Source organism: Corvus moneduloides, chromosome 9 (assembly GCF_009650955.1).
Source record: "Corvus moneduloides isolate bCorMon1 chromosome 9, bCorMon1.pri, whole genome shotgun sequence".
NCBI classification, from domain to species: Eukaryota; Metazoa; Chordata; class Aves; order Passeriformes; family Corvidae; genus Corvus; species Corvus moneduloides.
Window position 1 is genome coordinate 7,629,619 of NC_045484.1, and position 23,473 is coordinate 7,653,091.

Here is a 23,473-nt window from a genome sequence, read left to right on the forward strand (position 1 = left end):
GCAGGAGCTGGGCTGGAAGACAGTTAACTTTTTGTCCTGCAGAACTGGCCCTTTGTTGGCCAACAGCAGCTCCTGGCATTAGTGACACCGAATAAGCCCCTCAAAACAGTGACCCCAGACTGTCCTCCTCCGGCCAGTGTGCAGCCAGCCGTGGTGGCCAGGGGATGCCCAGGCAAGCTGGGCCTCTTAGCCGTGCCCTTCTCTTGCAGCAGGCTCCCAGGACAGTCTGCTGGAGATCACCTTCCGCTCCAACGTCCTTCCTGTCCTCTGCGACCCGACCACCCCGCAGCCCGAGGACACCCACCCGCCGCCGCTGGGCCCCAGCTCGGCTTTCCCCAGCACCATGGGCAGCCCCATAGGTAGGAACGACTGTCTGGTGAAGCTGGAGTGCTACCGCTTTCTGCCGGACTCGGGGCCGCCTGCCCCAGAGCCAGCACTGGGCAGCCTGGAGCTCATCAAGTTCCGCGAGTCGGGCATCGCCTCCGAGTACGAGTCCAACACGGACGAGAGCGAGGAGCGCGACTCCTGGTCCCAGGAGGAACCGCCGCGCCTGCTCCACGTCCAGCCCAGGCAGGACCTGGGCGACAGCCTGGAGGACGAGATCGCGGTGTAGGGGTCAGCAGGAGGTGGTGCACAGCAGCCAGGACCTGCTGGAGCTGGGAAGGACCCTGGCCGCAGCCCCATGGCCCTGGCAGGGACAGGACAGCCCGGAGGGAGGGGGGGCAGAGGAGGGAGCAGGAGGATTCCAGCACCCAGTTGGGAGTGTGTGGAGGTGAGGATGGAGCGGTGCTGAGGGCGTGTGCCAGGCGTGCTGTGCTCCAGCATGCGTGGGCTTGTGTGCTGAGCATCCCTGCTTTGCAGCAGACACTGAGCTGACAGCTCCTTGTGCTCCCCCTGGCCCCTATCTCCCTTCAAACTGTGTGTCAAAGGTCAGGCAGAGGCAAGGCACTTCCTGCTGGATTAGCCCCTTCTGGGGCTGGAGAAGCAGTAAAGCAGAGGAAGGGTTTTACTGGGAGGATGGGAGAGCAGGTCTAGGGCAGTGAGCAGGGACAAGAGGGATAGAGGGGGCAGCGCCGGGGTGGTGAGCAAGGACAGAGCAGCTGGTCTGGCTCTCTGCATGGTGGGCAGGGTGGGGGACAAGTACAGGGCCATGCTAGGTGAGGGTTGGTGACGGTGCACTGTCAGAGTGGGTCTGTGAGTGAGAAGTGAGGCATTAATGGACAGTGGGGATGAGCCTGGAAAGGAGTTTAAGGGGTGAGATGAGGTTGCACAGGCTGGCTGTGTGCAGGGAGTTGCTGGCAGGGTGATGTGGCACTTCCAGGACAGGGTTTATCCCTGCCGAGGCAGGTGGAGGGCGTGTGGGTAGAGCCTGCTTCTCTCCCAGGTGGTGGAGCAGAGAGGAAGGCACAGCTCAGTGTGGAGCAGGCAGCACAAAGCTGTAGAGCATCCTCCCCCTCAGCATCTGATCCTTTGGCTCCTTGGCACAGCTGCCAGGTTTCAAAGCCTTTTTGGTGCTCTGAAGTCACATTTTCAAGCACTTCCCATCACCGCAAACTCCCTGCTTTGCTTTATAGACAAACCCTCCCAATTTCCAAGCAGTTGTTTTGCCCCAGACCAAGGCTGGCATCTTCAGGGATGAGCACACTTTCAGCCCTCAATGGGGAGTGAACTGCTGGTGTCTGCAGGGGTGCTTCATCACACCTCTGGTTTGCACCCTCTGGAAAAGTGAATCCAAGATCTCGGGATCCCCCACCAGCCCTCGAGAAGCTCATGGCTTAGAGCCTTCTGTGGGGGCCTCCAAGGGATCCAGAGCTTGTTTCTTTTCTGCAAACACTTTTATCACCTGCCTGGTGCTGAGCCTCTAGGAGGCCATGATTGAAGGGGTATGAACCAGAGTCCTGATGTCTGCCCTGCTTCATGTGAAAGCACTCGATGAGGTGGGGAATTGGCACAGTTGTCTTCTTCCCCGTCCTCCCTCCTATCCTGCTTCTGCTTTGCTTTGTTGCTTCCTTGCTGCTCTCACCTTTGTCAGCTCTGTCTCTGCTCAATCTGCCTGCAGCTAAACCCCTGGCTGACGCCAGCTCTTGCTCTCCTCCAGGACTTGGCCTGGCTGCTGAGGAAGGTCCATCACTTCTCTCTGCCCTGGTCCCTTTGAGACTGAGGGCTGCTGAGGAGTGATGTGTGGATGAGACCCTGGGGTCAGTACGAGCTGTGCTATGCACCCTCCCCCACAAGACAGGACTGGATGGGCTTGAGGAGCTAGTGGGAAGGAAAGAAGGACATGTTTCAGTGTCCCCAGCAGTGCCCTGATGTCCAGGGGAGCTCCTGCACCAGCCACAGGGCAGGCAGAGGGGGAGAGGGTGCTCCTGTCCTCTGGCCACCACTACCTCCATATGCCCTGTCCCACAGAGCTGTAGGCACAGCTGTGTGCCAGCCCCTCTGCTGGGGACCCGACATCCCACTGCCAGCTTGCAGCAGGTGAAGGTGAAAGCAAGGGGTGGGAGGCTGCTCCAGCTAGGGAGAAGAAGTGGGCATGACAGCACGCACCAGCATGGCACTTACAGGGTAGGGATGGTTGGGCTTGGACAGGGATTTCCATGTGGGCAGACAGATTGTTCAGGAGAGGGGACAGCAGGAGCTCAGCTGTACACACAGGGCAGATGCAGGGAGAGCCTGGGAGGAGCAACAGCCGGCCAGAGGTCTCTTCCAGGCTGGGCTGCCTCAGGAAGCAGGTGGGGGGAGCCATCTCCTGAGCCACCGCTCTGGTCCATCCCTGCTGCACACACAGAGCTCAGGCCATGTCCTGTGAGCACTGGGCTGTCAGGACCAGCTGTGGCCTCGGGCTCCTGCCCCCCACTCTGCCCACAGGGGACAGTGGCAGGTGCCCCACAGGCCGAGGGGGTGCTGCCAGCATCATGCTGCACCATGGGTGTACACATGTAAATGACCCCTCCTAAGTCAGCGCTGCCTCCAAGACTCCTCTCTAGCCTCTCACTTTTGTTATGGACCTTGACAGGGGTTTTATAGCTATATTTTTTGTCCTTTCTTTTCCTACAACTGTCGTATTACTAACTGTTGACTCAATCTATCTGGGAAGCCAATCTGTCGATGTAAGTGCACTTAACCCTTGGGTGTTGTCATTAGTCAACTGGCTTTTGCTAAATAAATCTTTCTATTTCTCAAGGCTTTCTGTTGTCTCTTTCTTCTCACTGACTCTCTCTGTACTTCCTTCCCTCTCCACACTGGGTGCCAGCAGTGGCATCCTCTGGCCTTGCAGAGACCCCCTCCAACCTAAGTCTCCTCTCCTGTGAGACTCCTGCTTGTGGTGCCAGCCACAGGCTGCCCATGAGAGCAAGGTGCCCAGAATATTGCTGTGAGTAGAGGGGTTTCAGTCTTCCCCTTCAGCCACCGCACAGCACAGGTTTGTCTCAGGGTTGACCCAACAGCTTGAGGGTGCCTGGGGGCTCCTGGCACCTGCAGAGCTCCCCACGGAGATGCAGAGATGCTAGTCAGCACTTCCAGGGGCCCGGGGAATTTTTGGCTGCCGGAGAAGGAAAAGTAGGGAAGAGCCTCTCTTAAAGGATGACAGAAGCGTTGGGTAGGCAAAAGGAGAGCACAGGCAGGGCTGACTGCTCCTGAAGCAGTTCATTCTGCCGCTGGCAGGAGTGATGGAGCAGTGCCCTCCCGTGGCAGCTGCCTGGCTGCTGGGACTGCATGGACACCATGGGGGCTGCAGCCTCCCGTGCCTTGAGCTCCTGCTTCCCCAGGGCTTTGGACCTGCGGTAGAATCCCTTGCAGCTGTAGCCCTCCTGGCAGCTGTGTTGGATCTGGGTCTTGACCAACCGCGGTGTGGGGAAGATGTGGCAGCACAACTGGTGGCCATGCTGGAGCACAGGCTGGCACTGGGTAGCAGTGAGTTTGTCCTGGACAATGATGCTGGCTCTGCTGCTGGCCAGCCTGTCCCTCTCAGGGGCTGGGAGGAGCCAGAAGAGAGCTCTCCAAGAGGTTGTCAGGCTGCTGACACTCCCGAGAGGTGATGTCCAGGCTGGAGGAGAGGCTGCCCGGGCACTGCTGGGTGGCTCTCTTGGTGCAGATGAAGTAGCTGTAGGATGAACCCCAGGGCTGGTAGATGCTGCAGGTTGCTGTTGAGCAGGACTGTGGGACCACAGAACACAGAGGAGAGGGGGTCCCTGTAAGAGTCCAGCCCACCATGAGGTTGGAAGCAGTGCTGGGAACCCTTTCTCTCTGTCCCATGGGATGTGGAAGTGGTTGTCTCTGTCTCAGTATGTGCCCCTGGGATGCAGAGGTAGAGTTGGGCAGAGGATGCTGATGGGCAGCGAGGCCCCAGAACAGCACCAGGCTCATCCAGGAACTGGCTGGAGCCATCACACAGACCCACACTGGCATGGAGGCAGCCACAGGGGGTTTGAGCTGGCACTCCTGGGGGCAGCCCCCACAGCTTGGAGGGCTCTTGCTGGGAAGACACCCCATCTCAGTGTAGCTCAGAGATGGGGTGTGACTGCAGAGCCCTTTCCCCAGCAAGCACCCGCTGCCACCCACTACACAGACACAGCCTGGGCTGGGCTGAGGGAGTCATGGTGGGGTGGGCAGTGCAGAGCCCAGACTATGGGTGCCCCCAGAGAAGGACCTGTGGCTTTACCAGGGTGTGGCTGACAAGGGACCCCCATGTGAGTCCCATCTCTTCAGGCAGCGTGACAGGTCTGAGCAGGGGCTTGGCAGCACAGCTCACCTGGCAATGTGGAAGGGACAGGCCTCTTCCCTTGCCATTCCCCTGGTAAATGCTCGCTTGCACACACTCTCTCTCTCTCTCTCGCTCTCGCTCTCACTCTCGCTCTCCCTTTCCACAACCTGCTTCCCAAGTCGTTTGGTGTCAGGTAAGAAAAGCTCTTGGTGTGTTGGCAGTGCCAGCGTGGAGCCCTGGGCTCACTGCTACCCTGTCTTGCCCTGTGCTGGTCCCCCATGCATGCACTGCAGCCCTGGCATGGCCTGGCTGCCCACAGCCTCTGTGGGGCTGTAGGAACATCCTCCCAGTTCCCAAGATTGTGTTCCCACTCTGCTGGTGGGCTGGCCGTGCTGGGGTCCCCCCTCCAGCCTGGCTTACATCCTGTCTGTTGCCTTTCCCCCTCCAGTGGACCAGAGCATGTTTGAGAACGCCAGCGCCAGCACGGCACCCACGCCACAGGCACAGCACATCCCTGCCACGGTGGGCACCCTGCCCCAGCCCAGCCGGCCCACTGGCAGCCAGCACCTCCGCAGCCTGGGCAAGGCCATGGGTGCAAAGGTGAACGACCTCCTGCGCCGCAAGGAGCCGGCCGGCCTGCCCGGCGTGGGAGCCATGGAAGTGAATGCCAGCGCAGGTGCTGTGCTGGGCACAGGACAGCTGGCTGCTGAGGAGGGGTGAGTGTCCCCGCAGTGTGCACCCCGGGGCCCTTGGGACAGGCTGGAGGGACCCAGCACAGGGCTGTATGCAACTGTCCCTCTGTGCTTGCAGGGCTGTGGGGCTGGATGCCTTTCCCCGGCTGGAACCCCCGCCTCCCATCACCAAGAAGCGGACGCCGCGCGCCCTGAAGACCCCCCAGGACATGCTCATCGCTCCGCAGCCAGAGGGGACCAGCACGAGGAGCGGCACAGAGGAGCCTCCCGAACCACCCACAGCCCACCCTGACCTCACAGAGGAGCAGCTGGGAATGGGGGACCCATCTCCTCCAGAATGCCCTGGGGTCCCCAGCATGACAGCCACCCTAGAGCCCAGTGGGGACCAGCCTACCAGTGCCTTACCTGTGCCTGACCTCATCCATAAGGGCAGCTGGGAGAGCCAGTGGCAAGTGGGTGAGAGGGCCACCGAGATGTCACCCACCACAGAAAAGCCCTCCCGGAGACCGGGGCTGGAGCATGAGCCACCAGGGAGCACAGGGCGGCTGGAGCCACATACCTCTGGCTGGGAGGTGGAGGGGACCCATCCTGACCTACTGTCCTTTGAGTAGCAGTGGGCAGCTGTGACAGGGGCACTGTGGGGGCTGGCTCTCCCAAACATGTCTCTCGCTGCCACTTGCCTTTTTTGGGGTGATTATTTTGGAGAGGAGGAAGCCTCGGGGTGGAAGGAGCCATTGCTGCCCAGTGTGGGCTCTGGGGAGCCATGACAACCTGCTTCTCCCCAAATTCCCAGGAGGGGCACAGCCTGTCCTGCCATGGCTTCTGCAGCCCCATCCTGAGACTACTCACCCTGGTCAGGGCCAAGTTCCTGTCCTGCCACGGTGCCACTGCCACCCTGTCTGCAGCCAGGGGCCTTGCTGAGCTGGGGACCAAAGGGGGTGTGTGGGGGTAGAAGTGCCAGCCTGCCCCTAACCCCATTAGCTCTGCTGGAGTGAGTGGCCAGTGAGTGTCCCACAAGCACCACACGCTGTTCCCTGTGTCTGCACTGGATGCCTTGGAATGGAGGATTTCACAGCTTATGCCGTGTGCTTGCCAAGATACCCCTTCCTGGGGCACCATCAGGCTCACCCAGTCCTAATGCCTCGTGCCAGGAAGGTGCCAGGGAGCCGGGACAGCAGATGAGCCCAAGACCTTCTCCAGGTGCTGACCTCGTGGCGTTATTCTGCCCAGTGCCATCTCTTTGCAGTGGAGCCCCAGATGCAGGAGACCTGGGCTCTGTCAGGGCGCAGGGCTGGACACCTGGGACTGCACAGCTGCTGGCCACTGGGCTCTGGCGAGGAGCTGAGCCCTTCCAGCTGCCGTTTGTTTCCTGGTCTCATCCCAGCCACCACAGACAAGACCAAACTGTCTGGACATGCAGCTCTCTCCATGTGGGCCAGTGTCACTGCTCCCCTTTATTTTCTGGGGCAGTGATCTCTTTGCGAGACTGGGACGCAGGAAGCCACATGGTTCTCTGATACTGCTGTATGAGTGTTTCCCCATGTATTACAGGAGGGCTTAGCCAGCCTGGGGGCACCTGTGCCGATGCAAGGAAGCAGCTGTGAGATGGATCTTTTTTCTTAGAGCTTTTATGTACACCCTCACCACAAAGATAGTTTTGAGAAGGAAAGCTCCAAAGCCCCGATTTGGGTTGGAGGAACCCAGGAGCTCATGGGTGGGCCTGCTCACAGCTTCTTCTGGGCCACGCAGGTGGCTCGGCTGAAGAAATGTCTTCCACCACCCAAAGCCATGCTGTCCCACTGAAGGAAGGAAGCTGAGGTGTAACACGCACAGCGGCAATGTGATCACGCTGTGCATGGCCAACCCCAACCCCAGACACCGGTGTGTGTGTGTGTGTGTGTGTGTCTGCTGCCCAGGTCTACACTGCACTGTAGGTGTTGATGGAAACCAGGGCTTGTAGCCCCTCTCTGAAGAACCAGCATCTTCCATCGCTGTGATCCCAAGGGAACCTTCCCCTTAAGGGAGGGTCCTCACTCACGGCCGGTCCAGTCCCTTTATTTATGGTGTCGGGGTGTGTGTGCGGTTTGGGACAAGAGATGCAGATTGCACAATAAATTTTTTTTTCTTTTTTACCCACTGATGTGTGGCAGTGCCTTGATGGGAGAGGACACCCTGCACCACTCTTGCACCATCCTGGTGGGGAGCCAGGAGGCGGAGGGGGCGTTTGGTGCTGTCCAGGTGGGGGTGGGGGACGTGGCTGCCCTGCTGCGCTTGGCACTGAGGGGACGGGAGCCCTGGCTGGTGTCTGGGCTGAGGGCGTGCGACCCCCGGGAGTGCTGAAGGTGCTGGAGCCCGCCTGTACCGGGCAGAGGGCGCCGGACCCCGGGGTACCGAGGGGCCCCGCTCGCTCCCGGGCCGAGGGGCCGGGCCCCGCTCCGCCTCTCCCCTCCGCGGGCGGAGCCGCCGGCGGCACCGCCCCGTTTCCGGTGTCATGGCGGCCGGAGCGCGGCGGCGGCCGGGGCCGGGGCGCACCGCGGGGCAGCGGCGGGGCAGCGGCGGTACGGCGATGTGAGGGGGGACGGCGCCATGTCGGGGTGCGCGTGGGGCGCGGCGCCGCCGCTGCTGGAGGCGCTGGGCCGGCTGTGGGAGGTGCAGGCGCCGCTGGGCAGCGGCTCCTCGGCCTCGGTGTACCGGGTGCGCTGCTGCGGGGACCCCCGGGCCCCCCCCGGCGCCGTCAAGGAGTTCGTGCCGCCCCCGGGGCCGCGGCCCGGCCCCGCCCGCCGCCCCGGCGCCCGCCCGCCCGCCGCCGACTGCGCCGAGTACGGGTTCCGCAAGGAGCGCGCCGCGCTCGAGCAGCTCCGCGGGCACCGCAACATCGGTAACTGCACCCCCGCACCCCACCCTGCAGCCCACCCTGCAGCCCGGGCACCCCGTGCTTCCCCCGACCCCTAAACACCCCTTCTCGGGGACCCTCGTAGGCACCCTAGAGCTCCCCCCAGAGTAGTCTCCCCCTGGCCAAACTGGTGTCTCCAAACCACCCTCCCAGCCAGGGAGGGGAACTCCCAACTCCTTTGGGAATACAGGCAGCCTCGCTCCCAAACCCATCCCCAGGCCAACGTGCCCCTCGGATTGGCACCCCTGGGTGGGCAGGTTTGAGGGCCCTACCCTGGACACCCCAAAGCAGCCTCCCTGCAGTGGGTGCTCCCTGGTATCCCCTTGCGGCAGGCTCCTGAGTGCCCCACCGCTTCCCTGGGTGAGGGATCTGCAGGCGACATCCCCAGGGTGGGCAGGAGAGATGGGGAGAGCGAGTCACTGCAGGCCGGGCACCCTTGAGTCCTCCTTTGGGCAGGGTGCCAGAACCCCAGCAAGGACTGGGATAGCAGTGGGACAGTGTGTTCCTTCTGGGCTGCACCTCTTGGGTTGCCTTCATGGGTGGGAATGAGCTTGGGAAGGGAGGAAGCCTGTGTGTCAGAGGCGGTTGCTGGAAGTGCCAAAGTTCACTCGCTACTGATATTTTTTGTCGGTGTGAAATGCTTTTTAATGCCACAGTGTGCCTGGGCACCCAGACAGCAGTCGGGTTCCCGCTCTGCAAAGTTTGTCACAGGATGAGATTGACATGTCTCTAAAGAGCGGCACTGTGTCCAGTTTGCCCACTGGGATGTGCTTATCCACGTCCCAGAGATTGTCCTTCTGAGCAGGAGCACTTGGCCCTGTCACTTCAGCAGAGCCTGGGGGCTGTTGTGAGACCAGCCTGTCCTCTGAAGCCCACAGGGGTGGCATGGCTGGTTTTCCCTTGCTTCTTCCTCTCTGGTTCTCTGTCTCTCTGAACATCATCCGCTACAAAACATCTGAGCTGCTTTCCGCAGCTTTTGTGGTCTGGGGCGGTGGAAGGTGCTGGCTGTGTGCTTGTTACCGATGCCTGTCCCCGTGTCTCGTAGTGACACTGTATGGCGTGTTCACCAACCACTACTCTGCCAATGGCCCGTCCCGCTGCCTGCTGCTGGAGCTGCTGGACATCAGCGTGTCCGAGCTGCTGCTGCACTCCAGCAACCAGGGCTGCTCCATGTGGATGATCCAGCACTGCGCCCGAGATGTTCTGGAAGCCCTGGCTTTCCTGCACCACAAAGGCTACGTGCACGCGGACCTCAAGCCACGAAACATCCTGTGGAGCGCAGAGGAGGAGTGCTTTAAGCTCATTGACTTTGGACTTAGCTTCAAAGAGGGGAATCAGGTTTGGAATGCGCTGCTCTTGAGGCAGATGGCTCTGTGTTGAGTTGTGTGGCTCTTTGATGTTTTTGACGTGACCTAATCAGAGTAGGAGCTGAGCTAGTGCTGAGGGTTTACTGGGAAAAGCTAAAAATGTTGTCTGGCCCCAGAAACAGAGCTCATGTTCCCATTCTCCTTGCATGTCTCTGGTTTCTGTTGATGCCTTAGCCTTTCTGCTATAAATTCCAATGTTAATGATGCACTGAGGAAAGTGGTGTCTCAGCTTCCTGGGAAGTTTGCTAGTTTTTATGTGGTCAAATGAGTAGGAGCACCCAGAAATGTAGAATTCCCTTTTATCGTCCCTTATCATGTGTAGTAGTAATGCAAGCTTTGCCATCAGCCTCCCCAGTCAAGTGTGTTATCTCTGGCAGTGTCCTTGTGCTTGTCTTTACTTTCACCCTATCTTCAGCAGCCTTCCTTCCTCAGGAAGTCTGGATGTTTCCTTCCCACGTGTATCAAAAGCCCTTAGTCTGGTCCTGGGTGGGCAGCGTCTGTTCTTTACTGACACAGACAGTCTCTGCCTGTTCTGCTCTGCTTTTCCCGTTGCTGGGCTCTTGCTGCATCTTCTTGCTGTCACTTTTGTTTCGGTGATACTGAGTTGTTCGTTGGTCCTTGCCCATTTTATTCTCTTCCATGGCTTCTGATGGAAGCAGAGAGCCTCAGGAGGTTGTGCTGTTGGCTTGATAGAGCTTCCATTCATCCCTCCCTCTCTCAGTAGTGGCCTGTGAGGAGTCTCAATAAAGCTTTTCCATCAGGTAACCTTGTAGCACACTTGCCTTTAATCACTGGGTGATGAATGGTAATTTTTTCTGTGTCTTCCTACATTGTCGTGGTTTGTCCCTATTCCACGCACTTTACTTGCTTAGCAGTTTTAAATTTATATACTTTTTTACTGGTTTACCTGGTATTGACAGTACAGCCCACTGATTGTGAATATCAGAGGGTTGTGTGGGTGACCTATCTCTGAATTCTTGGGTACAGGAGTTGTTTTTCATGTTTGGACTTCTTAACTCCTCCATGTTGTCTTCAGTTCTCCCACATTCTTGGCTGAGTTTCTGGTGGTAATCTGTTGCTGTCTATCAGCAAAATACACACTCCTGGTGTCCTGTGTCTAATGCAGATATTTTTATTTAATTCAGGTCTGTGTTTTGCTGCTTGCTGTGTGAGTTGCCTCATAATAGTTGATTGGGTTTTGTTTGTTTCCATGGTTTCTTCCAATCTGCTTTCTTTGGGCTGAGTTTCCTTTGCCCTTTCTCAGAAACACACTGGTTATGTGGGTGAACCTTCTGACCTTGCTTTGAATATGCACCAGGTACAGGTGTCCCATCCCCACCCCTGCCTTGGGCTGCAGCCTACATCCATCATTTCCTTGTCTGAGTCAAAGACCATGCTACTTTTATTTATGGCAGCCCTGCCAAGCTTATCCTTACACAATTTTTCCTGCCATTACTGTTTAACAGGGAATGGTTATACACAGAGCAAGGTCTCAGCCACTTACAGCTCTGAAAATGCTTTAGGTGGTAGGAGTGAAATTCCATCTTGCTCTTTTTGCTGGTGCCATTCACCACAGTGTTTTCTCTATCTCTAAATGTTGTTTGGGGGGCTGCCAAGTTACTGCTATTGCCATGCTGGAGGTTCTGCTCCCTGCTGATAGGAGGAGGGACACGGATGAGCAGTTTGTGTATCATTTTTAAGTTCATAAACCACTTTTGAGCGCTGTTGCCGGAAGATGTCTTCTGTAAACTTTATTTTCAGTGAGAGAACCACGTAATCTTGGTCTGGATATATTCTTGTGGTAAGAATTCCTAATCCTGTGCCTTACCCAGGAGGAAGTAGGCTTGCATATTCTTCTGTCATTCCTTGAGTTGCATCAGTGTGTCTAAAATGAGCCTGCACATGTTAAAAAGACATAGCGTGCAATTTGTCTGTGGACACTTAGAAGACTTGGCTGGACAAAGCCACAGCTGACTGACCAGGTACTGCCTGGGAGCAGCAGGCTGGACTGGAGCCTTCAGAGCAGCCCCTCCAGACAGTACTTGTGTGATTCTGTAATTCCCTATTTTCTTAGGACCAGGCAGCATGTGGGCATGTTCTCTCACTGTGCCAACCACAGCAGCTGGGCAGGTATTGATTGCTGCAGCACTTGAGGCTTCAAGGGGAGATGGAAGAGGTGCATGGGAAGTGCCTTTGATGATTTCCTTGTCTGAGCATTTTAGCTGCCTGCTTCATTCTTTTAACATTTTGTTCCAGAGAACATCAGCACTTAAATAATGGCAGCAGCTCCTGATCCTCAGTGCTCAGACAGAGCTGTTTGTGCTCTCAGGCAACCGACGTGGGAGCATATTGTGGGTGTTCAACCCTTATCCCAAAATTTCTAGTATCTTCTGCATATAGGAGAGGTTAAAGGGCCAGTCCACAGGGACATCCAGCCCCTTCCTCCCAGCAGTGCTGTCTTTCAGAGGTCAGATGTTAGTGCTGTTTTGCTGGGAGATGTTTTTCTTCCAGACAGTCCTGTTTGTTCCTCAGCACAGCAGTATAGGGAGTTGAACTGCCTGCCTCGCACAACTGGCTGTACAATGCTTTCTGTCAATTTAGCAATAGTATTTTGGGGACCCATTTGGAAGGACGTCAGAACTGATTTAAGGGTAGAGTGGAGGACCTGAGTGTGGACAATCAACTTTTTCTGTGTGTTTGGTCTCCTGTAGGATGTGAAATATATTCAAACAGACGGGTATCGGGCTCCAGAGGCAGAACTGCAGAACTGCCTGGCGCAGGCAGGGCTCCAGAGTGAGACGGAATGTACCTCTGCTGTGGATCTGTGGAGTCTGGGAATCGTTTTACTGGAAATGTTCTCAGGAATGAAACTGAAACATACAGTCCAATCTCAGGAATGGAAGGTGAGACAGTTCTTGCTTGCACCAAATCAATCCTCCTGCTTCTTGTTCATAATCTGGATTTGTGAGGTAGCACCTGGCAACTAGGTAGTGTTTCCAGGATGTTTATCTAATCCTATTGCCTTGAGAATTAAGGTTCCAGAGTCTTAAAGACCCACCTGCCCTGTGGGACTGGCATGTCTGAATGCCGCCTGTGTTCAGGTTACTGAAATAGGAGTGTTCCAGGAGTCTCTGTTTAGAGCCTGTGTCTTGCCTGGATTTGGTAGGCAAGCTGTGCTGGCTGTAGGTGTGGCACAGGAAGAAAATCAGTGGATGATGTCTGTCAGCTAGTCCAGCAGCACAATGACAGAGAAATTATTTGCTGGGTTTAGTTTAATGTTATCTGTAATTTGGAGATCTTCTTGTAAGTGTGTATCCTGAGAAAACAAGAGGAAAGCTCTGTATTGTGAGCCTGACTGTCCTCTGTTCCATGTGAAATAACTTTTTGTGTTTCCCTTCCCAGAAAGAGTGTCCTTTCAGCATCACAATCTCCACAGTAACAGAAAATTTTCCTGCATGTGGAAATTTCCAGCTTTTGCACAGGCAAATGGGAAATATTTCATTTAATGTGAGCCTGCTAGTTTGACATGTGAGGCTTGGCATTGGGGATCTCTCACAAAACCCCAGAGCACCACAGCCTTCTGCATCCAGTCTGGAAAATGGTGGGGTATTGCAAGCTTTGCACAGTCTGGTTTTTTACCTCCCTAATGGCTGTTTCTTTTTCTTTCCAGACAAACAGTTCTGCCATTGTTGATCGCATATTTGCCAGTGAGGGGGTGGTTAATTCAGCCATTCCAGCTTATCACCTCAGAGACCTTATCAAAAGGTACCGTAGCATATTTGATAACTATTGCTTAAAGATGTGCTCTGTAAAGTCAAGCCTTGCTCTCAGCAACTTAGAGCCCACACCTCACACTTTCTTTTTCTTTTTTTTTTTTTCCAAATCTCCCACTGTGCTGGTAACAAGTGCAAGCATTAGCAGAGATGTCTCAGTTCCTCTGATTTTGGCACAATTTGGAGTAAGCACATAGAGAATATCAGTCATGACGTTGATCATTTGCTGTTTCAGTGCTTTGCACTTTCAGCCAAGAGATTGTATTTGGAGAAAACTGGAGACTTTGCTGCTTTTGGGGATTGTTATCATAAAAATTAGGGAGGGGGCAGAAAGTGCTGCTCTCCACTGCTGTCAAGATTGAAGGGCAACTCTTCTGAGGAGTCTGCCAAGGGGATTGTTTTCACTGTCCTGTGACCGTGCTCTGAGGCTACAGAGGGAATGAGGACACAACTTGGCAGAAATAGTATTGGGAGCCTCTGGTAAAGCCAAGGTAGGGATATTCTCAGGCAGGCTCTGGGTTATTAGCTGCTTTGAATCCCATGTGTGAAAAGATGTGGGAGCACCTTGGAGTGTGATCACTCTCATGAGACTGCATGTGTGCCTGAGATGTGGGATGAATAGCCTGAGGAGCTGGAGCATGCTGTGTTCTTGTAGACTTGTAGGTGAGCAATTCCCATTACTTGGTGCTGAGAGACATTGAGAAGGAGAGCCTGCTCTACCATCTACCCAAAATGCTTTCAGGGGATCCTGGTGTGCTACAGCTGCAAATTGCAAGATATGCTTTCTGCTCTTCTCCTTGTACCATAACCACCCCAAAGACAGGGTGTTCCTCCATGCTGGCTTCCAGCCTGAGTGGAATTTGTCAGTGCAGGAATGTCACATGCATGAACATAAAGGTGTCTTCTCTTGCAGCATGCTTCATTGTGACCAAGGAAAACGAGCCTCTGCTGAGAAGGCTTTATGCAGCCCGTTCTTCAGCATTCCCTTTGGTAAGCTGTGCCTGTGGCCCCTGCTCAGGGCTCTCTCAGCATGTGCTGGAAGCAGCACAGAGGGCAATTAACTGTTGTTTCTGGGTCTGTTCTCATTGCTGCTCCTCTGTGGCACTTGCCAACTCTCCATGGCAGCACAGGAGGGAGGTCAGAGTGATGCCTGTGCTCTCAGTGCTGCCTGGCCATCCAGCCCCACAGGCTGTTGCTTTTTCTTAGCTGGACTCTGATGAAATTCTGTCCCCAAGAGTGTATTGGCAGCAGCATTCATCTGAGGGCACAGAAATAACCAGGATATTTACCTAACATTCTGACTGTTGAGGTGCTTTTGAAGAGTGCAGTACTATATATGGTGAGTGGATGGGTTTTCTTATGCCAAGTGTTTCCCAGTTCAGAAATCACCAGGAATATGAGCACCTTGGGCAGTGGCTGGTGGTGGCATCTCCTGCTGCCTTTGCACAGGTCAGATAGGTGCAGTGTGTTTGTGTGGTGTGAGCCTGTTTCTGCAGTGATTGGTCTGCAGTGACCTGTGTGGCAGGTCATGGACAGATGTCAGTGTCACTTTCATCTGGTGCTGTCCCTTGATTTAATAAAATAGTGATGTTTCCTCAAGACCTCCCTGTGTGGATTGCAAGCAGTCAGGAAAAGGTGGGCTGAGACTTCCCTGTTTAGCCTTGTGTCCCTCCCTGTTTTCTGTTCCAAATGCAAAATGCAAGCATTCTCCAGAGCTTGTCTGCTTTCAAGAACACCAGTGATGAGCTGTGCATCCAGCTTTTCTGCAGAATAAGTTAATGCTTCGGCTGGGCTAGTATTCTGCCTTGAATCTTAGCCCTGCTTTTCTTAAGCTCCTTGGTGTACCTTGCAGAGAAGGGTATTAAGTATTGCTTCTTGTAGATACTGATATTTCTGTATGTTAGGCAAAGGTAACAAACTCATTCCTGTTTTCAAACTTCACTTATGTGTGAGAAACTGGGACTGTTATAATCAAAGCTGCCTTCCATGGCTGAACCTTGCAGCCAGTACTGCTTTAGAGCAGACGGAACTGTATATTGGCAGTGCTTTCTGGCCTGGTTTTAAACACACAGACCTCTAATTGTACTGAGGAAGGTGCTTCTGTGGTTAGTGCTAGGAGCTTATATAACAGCTTCCATTTTTCTTAGTTCTCTTTGCTGCTTCTTTTCTTTGCCAAACTTGCACATACGCTTGTCTGCACAAAGAAGCATTTACTGCTCCTTTCCCAGCAAGTCAGAAAATGATCTGTCATTGCCTTTCACTTGGACACGGCTTTTCTGTTTAGAGCAAAGACAACTGAGAATGGCTTTCCTTGTCAAATACAGCCAAGTCTTGACTTTCCAGTTCATCAAGTTCTTTCCCGTGTTGTCAGTGTGGTTGGTGTCACCTGGCATTTGAAGAGGAGCATAGGAGCTGGGCAGAAGGTACCTCCTAGGGCAGAGGGGTATTGCAAGAAATATATTTGTCACTTGGGTACAAGAAGACTAGGTGTCTCTGAGTTCTAGAGGTTGGTTTGTCTCCCTCTCTGAAAAAAAGACATATGAAATGAAGGACAGGTTTACTTTAGTGTCTTTTCTCCCAGGTAGCAAGTGACAGGACAAGAGGAAACAGCCTCAGGTTGCACCAGAGGAGGTTTAGATCAGTTATAAGGAAAAATTTCTTCAGCAAAAGGGTTGTCAAACATTGGAACAGGCTGCCCGGGGAAGTGGTGGAGTCACTATGCCCATTAAAAGATGTGTGGATGTGGCTCCTGGGGACATTGTTAGTGGTGCGCTTGGAGTTCATGATTTAAAAGGTCTTTTCCAACCTAAACGATTCTATGATTCTGTGAATAAAAGGGGCAGCATATAAACACCATGATGACATTTAAATGTTCCTTCAGTCTTCATTCATCTGATGTGTCTTGGTTGCAAATACTCCTGTGGAAGAATAGTCTTAGAGGTTTGCTCGGAGCTGGAACATGGCTGGTTGTCTGAAGGCAGCACCTTTCTTCAAAGGGCTGCCCCTGAGAGCTGTTGGGGCATCATCTGTACTGATAAGGCCTTTCATACTCTGAGCTTTTCATAAGGGCTCTTCCTTGACAGGAGGAGATTTACAGCATCTGTGCTTGCCTTGCATCTCTTCTTGCAGTGAGATCCACTTCTTCTGACTGTGCCTGGTGGAGATGTCAGCTCCCTCACAAGCATTATGTGCTTAGCTTGGAAATGTATTTCCTAGGAAACAATAGTTCACTTTGCACACATGGTCAGAAGGCTCAGACTGGAGAAATGAAGCCATTTCCCTTTTCTCTCCCCTCTGTCAAGTGGCAGAGCTGTGAGGTCCTGCTATTGTGTTCAGCTGCTGTAGCTGCCAAAACAAATAAGCACATTAACACTCTCCAAGTACTGCAAGTTGGGTGCCTAGTTCTTAAATTCATTAATGGCCTGTCACTAGTGTACAGGAACATGAAATCAAGCCTTTTTCCTGGAGAAGTGGCACTGTCCCTGTGGCTTTGAGTTTTGAGAGGACTGGTTATCCTCAGGATGTGACTCTCATAGTTTGTCATTAGCCTTTCCTCCTTGACTGTTTCCCTCTCCCACAGTAGCATCTATGCTACCCTGTTCTGGGCCATCCTGGAGCTGCTTATTTTCTGGAGCCAAGTGCCCTGTGCCCAGCACCCAAAGGGTTTTATTTCTGCTCCTGTGAAGTCCTTCACAGGATCACTGCTCACCCACCTTGTGGGCATGCCTGATTCTACAGCACTGCATTGTTTAAGTAGCTTAAGTGTGGTGGTCTTCAAAACAGTAGATTGCAGTTGGATTTTGGGGGGAGGAGGGTTTATATGGTGTTCAGGGAAGAACTAAGAGATATTCTAAGGAGATCTGAGGCCTTTGCCTTAGTACAGCTGAAGAATTGGAATTAGAGAAGATGGCCAGCCTGTTTTCAGCTTGTCTGGGAGCAGGGACAGGAAAGGCAAGTTGCAGAGTATTTCTTTCATCTTCTCACATCTCCATATATATGCGGTAGTTTGTTCAACTAGCATAGTTCTTGAGCTCACATCAGTTTCTGAGACTGGGCTAAGTAGACACAATTCTAGCCTTAATTTAAAAAGCAATTTCAGATGCTGGCCTCAGAATAATTGCAGTGCACTGAACCCTTTGGAAGAGTCAGTGCACAGGTAAAGATAAGATGGAAATGGAGAATTCAGACTAAATGCAGTTAATAGTGGAGAGAAGCAAAACTGTACTGCAAAGAGCAGCAGGTGCTTGAGTATAATAATGCATATTGAGTCAACTTGCTGTTTGCTTGCTCCTTTGACATTGACTTCGTTTCTTTAATTCTGTGGGTGTCAAACAGCTCCCCATATTGAAGATTTGGTGATGCTCCCCACACCTGTGCTGAGGCTGCTAAATGTTCTAAGTGATGCTTCTCTGCAGTGTGAAGAAGAATATGAAGGTTGGTGCAATTCCCATATAGCAATGTTGCTTTACAGACTCTGTTTTGTTTGGCTCTGGGGATGTGAGACCAAGCAGGTGAGCAATTAATAGGCACAAGAACAGCAAACAAAGAGCTGCTCAGCTGAGATTTGGTAACAATTTGGGTCAACTGCACCAACAGACAATAGATTGAGATTGAGAGAGAAAGCAGAGCTTGTAGGGAATTCTTGAAGGATCCCAGATTTAAAAAGAAAAAAAAAAGTTTATTTTCTTCTTTGGTTAAATGCCCACTGAATTCATAATGTGTTTGTGGCCCTGAGCTTTTGGATATGTACAAGACTCTGAAGCCCAGTAGCACCGATCCTTAAAAATTTGCTAATGAACTATTCCAGGATCTCAGCAGAAAACTAAAATATCTCACTGGAGTTCTTAAAGTGTGGTAGATGGCAGGCATGTTGGTGGGATTTGCATTTTTGCTTGCTGTCAAATCCACGTGAGCAGCACAGGCGAGAGAGCTCTGGGGACATGAGTTTAAAGGCCGCGTTCTGCTCACACAAAGAAGGGTTTGTGACAGCTACTTTAGTTCCCTTCTTCCAAGTGCTATAGCAGGCACTTGTAAATCCCCAGTGTTTTAGCTACTGGAACCTGCTGCTGGAGCTTCACTGCCTGCAGGTCTCTGTTCCTGAGCCTCAGTTCAGACACTTCCATCTCATTACGAGGCCATTAAGCAGTGTCAGCTTCTGCTGTGTCACCTCGTGCTTGTTTATTTTAAATTGAGAGGAAAGGAATATTTGTTGTCTGGGTGTTCTTGATGTGTTCATCTTGCCTTCACTTGTTTCTTGGCTCACCTTGGTTTGCAAAGTGAAGGACAACCAGCTCTTTCCTTTCCCAGATATCCTAGAAGACATAAGGGAGGAGTGTCAGAAATATGGACCGGTGGTTTCCTTGCTTATTCCAAAGGAGAATCCTGGTAAAGGCCAAGTAAGTGAATGGAAGGAAGAGGCTCTGTGTTCCCACATACACTCCATGTGCTACAGGACTGCTGCTCAGTGCCTGGAAATCTCCTAGCTGATGGCAGTGCTAAAAATAGATGGCTATTTTGAAGGGCAGCACAGGTTCCTTCCTGGTTATATAAGGTTACCTAACCTGGGAGGTGCCCAAACAGCTTTAGTATGGATGGAAGGAATGAAGGGGAGAAGCCAATGGGTAGGAAAGGAATTGCTGAGGATATAGACCACCAGCATACTTTCTCCCACCTTACCAAATGGAGGAGCAGGAGATGAAATCCCAATTTACAGATTCAGCTCTTTCCTTTATAGCTCCAGAGCTCTCTGCTCAACCAAGGATGGAGGGGGAAAATTATTTTAGGAACGGTTGCCCCCATTGCAGGGGTGGGAAGGGCCAAGTGGCACAGTGCACTGGAAGTCCTATTTCTCCTCTCTCTCTTTCAGGTCTTTGTTGAATATGCAAATGCTGGTGATTCCAAAGCTGCCCAAAAAATGCTGACTGGAAAGATTTTTGATGGCAAGTTTGTTGTGGCTACGTTTTACCCACTGAGTGCCTATAAGAGAGGATATCTGTACCAAAACTTGCTGTAGGCAGTAGCAACAATCAGGAGAGTTGTCTTGCTCCTCTTCCTCACATGTTTTACAGTTGAATGTGCAAAAGAGCTTCCTAGCCCTGCTTCTGAGTCACCTGTGAAGGAGAGATGCAAAGGACTTGAATGGGCTTTGAAACTTTACTGCTGCTTTGTGATGTGCCGAGGAGGCCGGGATGGCTTTCAGCGTGTGCTTGTGTGTGTGTTGTGCTTGCTCATTTACAGGGGTGTGGCTCTGCCCCCTCGGGGGGGCAGGAGTGGTGACAGTGGCAGCCCAAGAGGCTGAGAGATCTTGGCAAGGGCTTTTCAGTGATTTGAAGTGAGACCAAAGTCTTGGCCTTAGCGCTGGGCTTAGCTCCAGGGAGAGGATTTCTTTGTCAAGCTTTCCGATAATGCAAGTACTCCTCTCCAGAGGGGGGAAGAAGGAAGAGGAGGAGGAAGGCTTGCCTGCTTTTTGTTGATACCTGTTATAAATAAAGAAGCAGAAACACCATCCTCTCTAAACCAGAGCAGGAGGACTTCTGAGGCTTCTCATGTAGAGCAGAGGGAGGCAGTGAGATTGGATCTGCTGAGCCTATGGGGTTGCCCTGTTGCCGTGACCTGAGCAGAGCCGTGCGTCTGATGCTGGGCTGGGGCAGTGAGGTGTGGATGATGCTGCCTGTGGGGAGCTGAGCTTGCTTGTATGCCTGGGGTGGGCCAGGACTGACGGTGGAGACCTGGTCAGAGCAGTGCCAGCCTCAGTCCCAACACAACCTGTAAGCACTTTGTAGCCTGAGTAGATGTGAAAACCCTGCCGTGTGGATTCATCTTTCTAGCACATACCCTGTGCTGGCACTGATGCTCCCTAGCTCTGATGCCAAATCATCTGTGATATGTAAGTGTCTCTTGGTGATATTTTTGGAAAGGAGTGCTACAGCACACAGTATTCTTTGTGTCACAGCAGGACTCCCCCTGGGAGTCTTATAAGAACAAATATTTGTCCGTTGTAGGTCCCACGCTTGGCTTTTCTGTGTTGCACGTTTTGGTTTTGCATTAACCCATTAAGACTTGTAGATTAGGAGCACTGACACTTTTGGTCCTTCATAGGTTACAAAAAGGGCTTGAGGCAATCTGAGATCCTGTATGGAAAGGGCTTAATCAGTCATCAGACTTGACTGGCCAGGAGAAGGTCTTTCACAGTGTCAGGGACAACAGCCACATGCCTTTGGGGAAGACACTGTGGTGAGCAGCATCACTTCCCCTCCAGAGCACGCTCTGCTCCCGTGGCTTCAGTCAGCTGCTGGCATGGTGTAGGCAGAGGCTATTTCCTGGGATTTCCAAACCTGTGCACCCAGTGGAGCCTCTCCTGCCAGGGTGGGCACTCTGCTCCTGATGGGCACAGTGTGAAACAGCCCTGTTTAGAGTCACCAGCCCATTCTGGCTTGTGGTCTTGCTACCAGTTTTAGTGAGGAGGAAAGCCCTCCTGAATTCTTTTCTTCAGCTGAAATACTTGCAAACAGCTGCCTGAACCATCCCTGACCTTCCCTGGAATAATACCTGAATTACCTTGTAATTACCAGTTTACTGTTTGCATCTTGCTGATGCTGGACTTGCTGGAATCCTGCACTTAAAAAGTTCCTCTTGATTTTTTGCCCTGTGCGCGGTGTGTCAGGAGATCCAATGTCTGTAGCATTTCATGAGTCTGAGTTCCTCTCTGTGCTGGTGTATAGTTCTGTCTACTGTGGCCCTTCCCAAACTCCCCCAGAAAGGACCAATCTCTGAATTCTTATGTTGCCTTTGAGATGCTGGGCTTGCCAGGGGAAAAAAAAATAAAATCCCACAATGAGTTTTAAGGTGTGATTTGCTGATCAGATTTTTCTGGGAATGATGCTACTTTGGTGTACATAGCTGTCAAGCAGCCTTTGCATAGATGGGGTGTGTGATTCATTGCTTTTAATTTAACTGTCCTTTTAGTGAAGCACCTTTTAGTGTCTGGGAGGAATTGAATGATTAACTGGGTGAGGGTTTTTCCTATGTGGAGAGCAGTGTTTAAAGTATGGTTGGGTCTTGGCTGACCTCCTCAGCTGTGTGTTACTGCTGTCCCTGCAGGTTGAGCCAGGGGTCAAAGCACTTTGGTCCAGACGTGCACATGTTGAATGCCACCATGTCAGCAGCACTGAGCTGGCAGGGGCAGACCCCAGAGCTCCTGCCCTGCTGAGTGCCAGCCCAGGTGGGGCGACAGGGAGCTCCCCTGGGTGCAGGGTATGAGGTCTATCACCCACAGCAGTACTGGGACGGGGAGATGCTGGGATGCAGGTATGGAACTTAAATGTGTTTTGAGTTCTCACATGCATTTGTCTAGGACTGTGAGCTGCTCTGTCATCTTTCAAACCTGACTTTTTCAGTCAGAATTATACTTTGGATTTTCAGCTAAAGATAGAGCTGTGCCAGGATTGATCTTCAGAGAGGAACTACAGCCTGTTCCTGCAGCACGGCAGGTCTTCCACCAGAGTTTGGCTGGGGTTTTGTTCAGCTTCTTTAACAGGGGCTAAATAAATCCTCAAGATGCAAACTCCTGCTACCAGATATTTTTCTCCAGATGTTCACTGACCAGGTTTGAGCACTGAGCTGGGTGAAAACCCCAAAGCTGCTTTTCTTTATATTCCTCCTGGCAAGAGTTGAAGATGTTGATCTCTGTCCTGTCACTGGATCCACCCTTCTGCAGGCTGTGGGGTACAGGAAGGTTTAGAAGCATTGCATTGCTGTTCCTTACCCTCTTCCTTCAAAGACTTTTTCTGTCAAGATGAAGCTCACTCTGGTGTCTCAGTGACCTGGTGTCTCGGCGTAAGTTTTAGCCCTGCTAAAACCTATGAGTTCCTTAACTGTAGATTATATCTGAAGTGTGTGTGGTGATTCCATCCAAGGCGTCTGTCGTGGTGTGTCTGGGATGGGCCTGGCTTTCCTCATCTCCAGATGACTGCCTGCTTGAGGTGCAGAAGTGTTGAGGCTTGCCACTCAGATGCTCACTGGGTTTCCTGGTCTGTGCTGCTCCCTCCCAACAACCCTCAGTGTAGCACTGACCTACACAGTTCTACCCTAGTCGTAGGGTCACTGGTGTTTCAATCACTGGCCAAAGCACAAGTCAGCTCCAATCTTAGCTGTATTCCTAATTTTATTCTTACTGGTCTTCAGCCTCAAAACAACATAGCCTGAGCACCGTGTTGCACCCGGGTTCTTTCCAGAGGGTTCAGTACACTTCCTCCTACTGTGCCGGATCCTGTAACCACGTGCCTCCCTTCAGATGTCAACTGTTGTATCCCGTCATGCACCGTTGCTGAGCAGATGTGTGCTTGATACAGGTGATTAATAAATGATGCTTCAGTACAAAGTGGTTGTCCAGCATGCCCTTCTTGTGGGACACTGAGATGTCACATAGCTGAGCAAGTGCTCGGTCTGGGGGGACGGGACTGTGACCCAGCCACGGCAGTGTTGGTATTTATACTCAGCATCTGTGGCTGTCAGAACTCCTTTGCCCCTCTTCTAATTCCCAATAAAGCATTCAGTGTGCATGGAGTATGATTCTTACCCCATAGGCATCCCGATGGGGGAGAACACAGGTCCAGCCCCTCAACTCATTCCAGCAGTTATGATGGAGTCTTCCCTAGCTTTCCCCCCATTCTCAACTTACTTTTATACTATTTCTTTGTGTTAAGGTGGAGCTTGAGTGACTCTAGTCATACATGCCTTTGTTACTGATTGGTGTAAAATTCTCTCGCTTCACTTTCAAAGATACAATCAAAGAGAATACAGAGTGCCTGCCCAAGGAGGGGTGATTGTAGCTTGGAGGTGGGGAACTGGGGGATGGAGGGGCCTGTTAATATTACTGTTAGGCTTTAACGAAGCAACTTCATCTAAGGAGAGGGATTTCACCACAGCTGTTGGCTCAGTAGCAAGGCATCTTCCCCTGTCTCCTGTGCTTTACAGGGGATATGCAAAGTACCCCTGCCAAGTATCACCTGCAAAGCACCATCGAGTTCCCCCTCCCTGGGAGAATT

The 23,473-nt window shown here is 52.5% G+C and overlaps 2 protein-coding genes across 10 annotated transcripts in view; both read left to right on the plus strand.

The window, feature by feature from the left end:
* The window catches only part of NOS1AP (nitric oxide synthase 1 adaptor protein), a 42,889-nt gene extending 35,359 nt beyond the window's left edge, over nt 1–7,530 (plus strand). For 4 of the 9 annotated variants that reach the window (XM_032118006.1, XM_032118007.1, XM_032118003.1 and 1 more), the window contains 3 exons: nt 210–359; nt 5,151–5,418; nt 5,513–7,530. In XM_032118006.1, coding sequence (XP_031973897.1) covers nt 210–359; nt 5,151–5,418; nt 5,513–6,005 — 911 coding nt within the window. In that variant the 3' untranslated portion in view covers nt 6,006–7,530. Of the gene's footprint in view, nt 1–209; nt 3,187–5,150; nt 5,419–5,512 lie in introns of those variants that run through there. The other 5 variants (XM_032118009.1, XM_032118012.1, XM_032118008.1 and 2 more) reach the window with 3 other exon arrangements.
* A 415-nt stretch (nt 7,531–7,945) lies between these two features.
* UHMK1 (U2AF homology motif kinase 1) lies at nt 7,946–22,806 on the plus strand. Its single transcript, XM_032117578.1, has 8 exons — nt 7,946–8,272; nt 9,333–9,625; nt 12,366–12,557; nt 13,325–13,419; nt 14,341–14,417; nt 17,763–17,861; nt 18,735–18,823; nt 19,294–22,806. The coding sequence occupies exons 1-8, from the start codon at nt 7,981–7,983 to the stop codon at nt 19,438–19,440; spliced, it is 1,284 nt and encodes a 427-aa protein (XP_031973469.1). The 5' UTR covers nt 7,946–7,980; the 3' UTR covers nt 19,441–22,806.
* Nucleotides 22,807–23,473: the final 667 nt, after the last annotated feature.